The sequence below is a fragment of the Chaetodon trifascialis genome, chromosome 10 (genome assembly GCF_039877785.1).
Source record: "Chaetodon trifascialis isolate fChaTrf1 chromosome 10, fChaTrf1.hap1, whole genome shotgun sequence".
Taxonomy (NCBI): domain Eukaryota; kingdom Metazoa; phylum Chordata; class Actinopteri; order Chaetodontiformes; family Chaetodontidae; genus Chaetodon; species Chaetodon trifascialis.
In genome coordinates this window covers 28,100,477-28,109,507 of record NC_092065.1, presented here as the reverse complement: position 1 = coordinate 28,109,507, position 9,031 = coordinate 28,100,477, and the positions used below count along the sequence as shown (strand labels likewise).

Genomic DNA, 9,031 nt, shown 5'->3' with positions numbered 1-9,031 from the left:
ACAACGTCTGGTGCTCGATAAAAGCTTCTCGTGGTTTCTTGGTTTGGTCGATCTGAGCGACTGTAAACGATGCTGAACATCTGCATTTTGAGTTTGTGTTAAAGTGTTTCCTGTGCAGAAAATCACTTCCTGCCCTCCGTCTGCAGTTAGCACCACAATAAAACAGTGATGTGACGTCATGTGGAAACAACCTGCAGAGTCAAAGTCGGCTGGAGATGAACTCTGCTTGACAGACGTGTGGATTTATCCTGGAAATAATCATTTCAAGAACACACCTTCTTAACTGTTCAGTACATCCTCTGCTTTAATATTTCAACAGTACAAATTATATCTGACTTAGGAAACATGACATGAGGAACACATTGCTTCACATTTCTGAATATCATTGAGAACATTCTGGGCCACTGAGAGATCACCTGAGAACGATTTAGAAAACCTATTCAGCTTGATGTGATGACTGTGGAGCGTTTACAACGAGGGAAAAACCAAAGTGTGCTGATAGTTTGTCTCCTTCGAGCCTCGTGTGAGCGTGGAAACACTCTGACCACCACCTGCATTAGTGAAACACTGGCACTGTACAAGACGAGCAAATATATTACAGCAAGGACCACCGTTCACAAAGTCATATTCAGACTCCATTTCCCAAAATAAAACATCCAAAAATATTCAACATTTTACATCAAGAGAAGTTAAAGTCATACAAAGTGTGCAAATGTCACCGTACGGTCACAAGACGACTCCAAATGAAGGCACCATACGTTCAGCTTCCACTCACGTGACGAGTCCACTGTGCACTGAGGCGGCCCCCCGACCCCAAACATCAACCCACCTGACGTCACAAAGAAAAGGTGATGCAGAGCTGCTGTGCTAAGCGTTAACGGTTCTGCTCCACTTGTTTTCAGTTCACTATTAGACCCAACCTGCAGCTCTGCTGAGCTAACGTGGCTCAAGGGAAGAATCCCGCCGCGGGCTAACGGCTCACGTGTTAGCGTTAGCGTTAGCCTCAGCTGTGATCACACAGCTTCGATTCGACTGGACAGGACGCAAACTGTTTGCTAATCAGAACCAGAATTTAAAGCCCAGAACTGAACTCTTAGCAGACATGGAGCTGCTTATCTGAGGCATCAGCTAACTGAGCTAAGTCAATGATCATCAGAGGCTGCCTGAACCGCTTCATGTGGGGATTACCTTCTCTGTCGGGGTCATGTTGGCATGACCGCGTTTACAATTATCACCCAAACACAACTGTAATGCAATGAAACCTCCAACTCTGCAACAAGTCTGCATTCAAACAATGAAAAACAAAAGCCTTTACCTCCTAACTGTAAACTCAGAGCGAGGACGCTACGACCCTCTTCAACTACGCAGCACTCACTCGTTACCTGGTGCCATCAGTGCCGACGGCCTCACCTGGACAGACGAAATAAAGCAGGTGAGGAGACGCTGCGGAGTTCACAGGATCTGTTTTCAGAGGGTGGAAAGTTAAAAAAAAAATCTCACCTCATGCGGGTATAATCAGATTAAGGTAATCCTCAGATTAAGAAAATGTCACACTCCAGAATAACAGACCTCATTACACCTGTGTGGGAACGTCGATGCGTTCTCATTTCCTTCAGTGGTTTCAGGAGGTCATCAGCCGATCCAGAGTCTTTACAAACAACATGGCTGCTGCTGCTGCTGCTGCAGGGGGAAACGATCATTTTCTTGGTACTGACTGAATTACCTGAAACACTGAGCATCAAAACCTGATGTGTACCGAATGTTGGCTCTGATGCTGAAACTATGAGCTGACTCATCAATTAGCTGATAATCAATCTTTTTAACGTCATTAAACAGTGTGAGGATCAGTTTGTTTTCTATCGCTGTGAACTGAATATTTTGGGGGTTCGGACAAATCAAAACCTTTGAGGATGAACATTTCATAGAGAAATGACTGAATTAAAACGTAATCGATACCTTAAATGATCATGAAAATAATAATTAGTTGCTGCCATATTCAACGCTGGTCAAGTTGTTTCTCTGATGAAACCATCGTTGAGTTAAAGGTCCAGTGTGGAGGATTTGGTGGCATCTAGTGGTGAAGATTTAGACTGCAACCAGCTGAACAGGCTGAACACACAAGCCTGCACACTGGCCCTTTAAGCAGATGTTAGGATGTTGTGGGATGGATTATGTGTGACCAACAGCAGTTCAGAGAACACTTTAACTGAACCATCACCTTAATCTGATCATTCTGAGCGTGTGAACGTGCCGTCAGACTGTTTCTCCCTCGTCTGTGTGAAACGTCGTCAGTCGTACTCCAAAACAACAATAATCAAACAATATTCAAATAAGAGGCAACACTTTGCATGTGGACAATCCTGTGAGTAGTGCAAAAATCCCAGCGGCACTGAAACACAATACTGATAATCCACAGAGACCGCAGACGGCCGAAGGACCTGTGGCTAGTCTTCCTCACAGAGGACAGGTTGCGCTGTTCATCTTCCATCAAGTATGATTTTTGGAAAACACAAAAAAACAAAAACAGAAGCAGGTCAGATTAAAACGTGTCCGTGTGCAAAGCTCCAGTTTGATGTAGAAGTGTAATCCAGTCAGCGGCGACACGTCCGGATCACGTCACCGTCCTCCAGCAGCAGACGTGCAGCTCCCTCTTTTACCCACGACATCGACGTCGAGTACATCGAACGACCGTCTCACCGGCAAAATAAAATCTCAGGAAGAAAAACCAAAGTCCAAACAAACGGCGGCCAGTTATTTCCTTCAGCGTCAGATCTTTGCCAAATCTACATGAGAAAGAGTTCAGTTCACACCTGGCAGCAGAAACATCCCTAAAATGCATCTTCAGCGACTGCGTGTGTTTGGATTTCACTTCAACGTTAAAAATTCGATTTCATCTGTGATGATTGTTGAGTGTCAGGATGTTCACGGAGCTTTTCACCACCGGAGGAGCTGTTTTTACCTCATGCTCTCCTCGCATACTTCTCTCACACGAGGTGAAAAACAGACTGTATGAACCTTTAAAAACCCTCGTCTGAGTTATTCGACATCTGAACTGTTCAGTTTTTAGAGTTGGGCAATAAGATTTTTGGCCACTTGGGGGCAACAGAGACTGTTGGTGAACACAACATTGGTAGTTTATGTTGATATGTTGTAGTATTTACAGACGCAGCCGTTAGAGAGCGACAGGACGTTAGTTTTGAAGTTGTTTGTGTCACCTGATGAATGAAGGTCCAGTATTGCCTCTTTCAGCTCTGTTTCGGTCTCCACCCTCTCTCTTTACTGTAATGCTGCACTATGTTCACCAGCTGGTCTCTAACCGCCTGATAAACAATGAGCCAAAGCTCACTATGAAGCTCTGTAAGACCCTTTTCAGATCATTTTCAGACTGCTGGTTGATGAATTATTATTATTATTATTAAACTACTCACTGGAGCTTCTTTAAGGATTCAAGGTACCAGGAATGAGGCAAGTCAGTATTTTCTAAGAGCATAGAAAGACTTGTGTTGAGGGCCGCTTCAGGAGACTTTACATCGTCTCACGTCTTGTGAGAAGATGACAGGATGAAACTAAACTTGCCAGTAACAGAGGCTGATTTCACACACTGGGTACGACACGTTAGCCTGCTGCACAGCCTAAGCTAACAGCGTGTCTTCCAACCCCTCTGGGCTTACTGCCCAACCCTACGTGCTACACACACAGCTCACCAACATGCATTTCAGTGCCAGGTGTGAACGGGGGCAGAGACGAATGGAACGAGTGATTTCCCACCCTGTACTGGAGTGACATCAATAATCTCCTGAGATCTCCCATTAAGAAATTCCCCTGATAGAAAACACCAGCACGGGACTGAAGCAGGACTATATCAATTATACAGCCAACACCATTACACCGTTATACCAAGAAGTTGAATACATGACAGTGAAGTCTATTGCGTCTCCTGTTCGGTGGGGGGGTGGGGGTGTCACATTTACAGGTTTGAAGAGGAAATGCATCAATTTCATAACTTTTACAACCACTGAACTCAGGTGGGGTCAAGAATATCCAGTTTACCAGTCGACAGGGGAGAGTACAGCTGCCCTTGGGTGAAAATATGGAAAACCATGAGGGAGCGGAGGAGCAAAGAGAGCCTGGAGCAGCAGCCATAACTGTTGGGAAAAGGAGTCAGGTCCACGCCACTTTGCGTGAGATGGCCTGTTTGAAGCACTCGGGGTCGACGTTGCCTCCGGGCCGCAGTGCTCTCTCCAGGCTCACCAGCACGTTCTGGTGGCACTCCCTGATGTTGACCGGGTACTTGGACCTCAGCAGCTCGTAGGCGGCGATCAGCCTCATGTTCTGTTTCACCATCAGGTACTGGATGATGCACGTCGGCGCCAGAGAGAAGCCGTCTCGACAATGCACCAGGACGCGCTTCCTCTTCTCAGTGGAGGCGTCGATGCATTCGTTGATGTCCTCGAAGCAGCGCTGCTTCAGGGCCGGGCCGTCGCCCAGAGCATCCGGAACGTCTCCAATGTCCACCTTGAGGCGGGACCAGCTGTGGCGGGCACCGCGGGAGCAGGTGCAGGGTATGAGGTTGAGGCTGGGGCCCGGCTCTCCCGGCACACTGCTCATGTCGATGATGCTATCGATGTTGTTGCGGCACAAGGTGCGCCCGTTGTACGCCGCGTTCAGGTTGCCGACATAGATGTAGTCCGTCACCTTGGAGATGACGGGTTCAGAGTACTGGAAGTGTTCGGGGCCGCTGGGTTTTGGTTCAGGTGTGTCGGGGCCCCTGGCGCCGGCTGGACCTGTGGCGGCTCTCCTGCTGTAGTTACGCAGCTTCTTGGAGCCCGAGCGGGACGGGGGGTTGGAGTCGGACTCAGAGCTGCTGTTCCAGGGCGGAGAGAACAGAGAGAAGCGGCTGGAGGATTTGTTCTTGTTGAGGATCTCGACTGGGCTGGACAGGCCGGAGCTGGACGCCGTGGTGGAAGCCGAGGCGCAGAACAGGGACGCTCGCTCCAGAGAGCCGGTGCTGCTGGCAGCTCCGGCGCTGTGGGCCTGCTCCATCTGCAAACACACATCCGACATGTAGTCAACTGCTTCACCAAACAAAACTGCAGTACTGAGTGCACGTTCGAATAGCATTATTATAAATTAGCAGGGCAGTTATTATCAACATCGCCCCAACTCCCCTAAACAAATACAGAATGCAGCTGCAGTCTTGCAGCTTCTGGAAAAGCGGCTGAATAACACTGAGTGAATGTGAGTACGTACCTGAGCTTTGAGGTTGTTCTTCCACTCCTGCGTCTCCAGAGCCTTGAAGCGTCCGCTGCTGTCGGAGGAGACCGACATGCAGAGGGGCCGGTGGGCTCTGGGGGGGAGCTGGGGGGTGAGGGCCACGGGGACGGGCCTCGCATCGGTGTGCTCGCTCCTACTCATCATCAGATTTGGACAGGAGCCTGGGGTCACACAGAAGAACGTGTCTGAGCTCAACAGCTGAATAACGGAGCAATCTGATGGTCAGCGCCACAAAACCACAGCAGCACTAATCAGCAAAGACGTTCACCAGACAAGCCTTTACATATTTTCAACAGGCCCTCTGATTCTGATCAGATGGAAGCTGGAAATGATGTGTCCTTTCTGAATTCGTGTCAAACAAAATGAAAACTGTTCTTATAATTACACTTGTACATACTTACTTTCTATCATATATAAATATTTATTCAGGGTCAACTTACAGATAGTTAGCTAGCAGTGGTTCAGTTAGATCAGTTAGAGGGGTCTTTGAGGATTTTAAAAACACCTTGAGGACAACAGGGACTGCTGTTGGAAGACCAGCTTGGTTTCTTAAAGACTGTCAAGGATGTCCCTTCAGAAAAACTGACTTGAATAAAACACATGAGAGGCTCAAGCTTATAGGATGCTTCAATACGCTGCTTTCTACTTACAGCCTCAACACATAAAACCATTAGACTTAATAACGTTTCTACTAACGACAGAGTCTCTTTGGAGCTGAAAATGAGGATTTCACCTACCAGCACATTCTGAGCGGGTGATGGACTGAATCTGCAGAGTGTTCTGGGTTTTCAACAGGCTGTGGAGAGTTCTCACTATACCTGTAAATGAAAGGTCACCTTGTCGTGAACTTGAACCGAAACCTGGGCCTGAATGTTCTTCATACAGTGTGAAGAGGACATGAAAGCACTACTCTTACCAATCCTTCCATTCTGCTTGCAGGGCACCTTTTTATCCAGAGGTTTGTGTGCACTCAGGTCTTTGTTCCACTCTTCCTCGGCTTCCATGTTCCGCCTCCTGCTGACAGAGGCACAAAAATCCGGCTCAGGCAGCCCGTCATCTTTGGCAAGCCGAGCAACACTTCAGCTCCATCGGACAGACATCACTTCAGCAGCTCGCGACGCGGACGGACACTGCTGCTAGCATCAGCGGCAGTTAGCCGCTAACTGCAGGCTTAACTTAGCCAAACAGTCAACTAACTTAGCTCACCGTACGCGAGTCATGTTCTTCAGCTGGAGGCTGTAACCATCGGTTATTTCTGCCAGTAATGCCGCAGCAAACTAAAGCATTTACACCGGAGGACGGGCCTAGCATGACGACTGAAGCGGTTAATGTTATCGGTAAAAACGCTAAACGTCTGCTGGAACGTTAGCGAGCTAACCGCTGCTAATAGTTAGCATAACTGCCCGCTGTCCGCTGCTGCTCTGCGGCTGCTGCAGCTCATTACGCATAAAGATCAGCTACCACCGCATTTCCTGTCTATCATCCGCGACACAACACGGGCTAACATCACTGACAAGCACCACAAACGTTAACGTTTATTGAGCTCCAGCGAGAAGCTGGCTGGCGACCAAGCAGCTCCGCCAGCCCAGCATCACCACGACCGTGTGCGCGAGCCCGACCCCCCGCCGCGCGGACTCGAATGCGGATTGTAGAGGGCTTTTCTTCCCTGAGCTGTGCCTTCAAGGTAGTATTAAACCTCCTGACAGCTCGGTCAAACAGCTCGGTAATAAGTTGTTAAAATGAGGTGAGACATGGTTGGAAGTTATGACTTGTTAAATCAAAGTGAAGGACAGCAGGACTTTTACGCATCGTCAAAGGGAAACTACCTGTAAGGCTACACACGGCGTGAATATGGCATCACACACGAAATGCTTGATAAAAATACTGGCATCTCTCAGGTGGGCGGACATAGTTTCTCATTGAATTCGACCTCAAATGAGCTGAGATTCATCTAACGGCTGATGAAGAACAATAAAACCAACACCTCTCCAGCATTGTCACGTCTTAATTAACAACAACAACAACATTATTATTATTATTATTATTATTATTATTATTATTATTATTATTATTATTATTATTATTATTCTCTTCTCTAACTCTGTTATTATCTTCTCTAAACTTCTCAAAACATTTCAAGGCCCAAACAGGTAAAACTCTGCACCATTTCACAAAAAAGCAGAGAAACATCTATCAAAACATTTGTCTTATTCTCATGACCCCTCAGATGTATCTGATGACCCTTTGGAGGTTCCCAACACCCTTGGTTGGGAACCACTGGACCATATATATAAAATGGAATAAATGGATCCCAGTTACAGTGGCATGAATAAAAGCAGGAAATCCTCACATTTTCACTTCATCACTTATTTCAGAGTTTGAATTTTGAGTATTGTCGTTAGGTTGCAGATTAAGTTCAGTCATGTCCTGTGTGAGACAACAGCATCATAAAAATTGGACATGCATGTTCACAAATTAATTTTACGTGTTTAAATCTGCACAGAAGCAAATTCAGACTGTAGTCTGACTTTGCTGAGCATCAGAAAAGAGAATATTTGAAAGCTCCTCCTGTTCCGAAATGAAATCAAGCATCATTAATTATTATTTTGATTAAAAATGAAGTCACACATTCACATTCAGAAAGCTCAGAATAAAACTCACAGCATCTGTAAACCTCAGCATCAGTTTCTGAATGCACTCACCTTGTGTGTGTGTGTGTGTGTGCGTGCGTGCGTGTGTGCGTGCGTGTGTTAGTGTGTGTGGAGCTGGTCGTAGGTGCTCGGCTGGGTGTCGGTGTGGCAGCAGACTGACTGAAGCAGCAGCAGCAGCAGCTCCCTCTGAAAACAATTATCTGGAAGCGTTTCTTTCTCCTTCCTCTCCTCGTATTTAATTGGACGGCTGGGCCTCTCTCCAGGTATCCTGGTAACACACCGACCTGCTGATGTCACTGCTCTCCATAATGAAGTGTGAGTGTATCAGGCTGCCTTTGTCAATAACAGGCAGGGAAATTCACAGGAGATAAGAGCGACAGCGAAGGCCACGTCTGCCACCGAGTGAGTTAAGGTCACTGGGACTCGCTCTGTCATTGTCACAGATCACATTTTTATTTTACTTACTGTCATTACGTCTGTGTTTTCAGTCTAACTTCAGTAAAGATTCCACTGAAACAGCAAAATCTGCACATTCAAAGGACCAGGCTGGTGTTTGATAAGGAGGATTGATAAGATCATTCAAATAGCTGCTGACTTTAACGCTTTTCATTTCTTCTTCCAGGCAGCGTTTGGTTTCCACCTGAAAATAAATCCCTTAATTTTTCACCTCAAAAATCCACTAATCTATCCATTAACCACGATGTAATTCAAATATTTTTGGAGTATTTAAGCAGATAACCTTTAACACCTCAGGTATTTTTAATGATTTATCTGTATGAATTAAGGATGGATGACTTAAGGAGTAAAGTTAAGGTGGATTGCTTCCATCTTCAAGAGATTTTAAAGGAGTCAAAAACCAGTAAACCAGTAACAGGCTATGAAAGTTTCCCTGAATTCATATCTTAAAAGGCTCTTAATAGTACTGATGGATTTTATGCTTTTTTGTGAGTCTCTTTTGCCTTTAAACACAGAATGAATACATTAAAGGCTTCTCAGTGTATTATCGTCCATTCATTTAGCCATTAATTAACATCAACTATGGGGTGAACCTCTAAAATTTCCACCTGAATTGAAACATTATTTCCAGGATTAATGTTTTTAAGGTA

General features: G+C 46.1%; 1 protein-coding gene across 1 annotated transcript; it reads right to left on the bottom strand.

The window, feature by feature from the left end:
* Positions 1 to 276: 276 nt before the first annotated feature.
* On the bottom strand, positions 277 to 6,884 carry LOC139338222 (uncharacterized). The gene is made up of 4 exons (XM_070973214.1): positions 6,191 to 6,884; positions 6,012 to 6,092; positions 5,251 to 5,435; positions 277 to 5,043 (listed from the first exon to the last, which is right to left on the bottom strand). The coding sequence occupies exons 1-4, from the start codon at positions 6,276 to 6,278 to the stop codon at positions 4,162 to 4,164; spliced, it is 1,236 nt and encodes a 411-aa protein (XP_070829315.1). The 5' UTR covers positions 6,279 to 6,884; the 3' UTR covers positions 277 to 4,161.
* Between the last annotated feature and the right edge of the window lie 2,147 nt (positions 6,885 to 9,031).

Bases quoted from the DNA above. Each gene is read 5' to 3' on its own strand.
- LOC139338222 (XM_070973214.1), bottom strand. From the start codon at position 6,278: ATGGAAGCCGAGGAAGAGTGGAACAAAGACCTGAGTGCACACAAACCT. The intron at 6,093-6,190 runs GTAAGAGTAGTG...TTTCATTTACAG, and splicing joins CAAGCAGAATGGAAGGATTG to GTATAGTGAGAACTCTCCAC. The intron at 5,044-5,250 runs GTACGTACTCAC...GTGTGTTTGCAG, and splicing joins AGAACAACCTCAAAGCTCAG to ATGGAGCAGGCCCACAGCGC.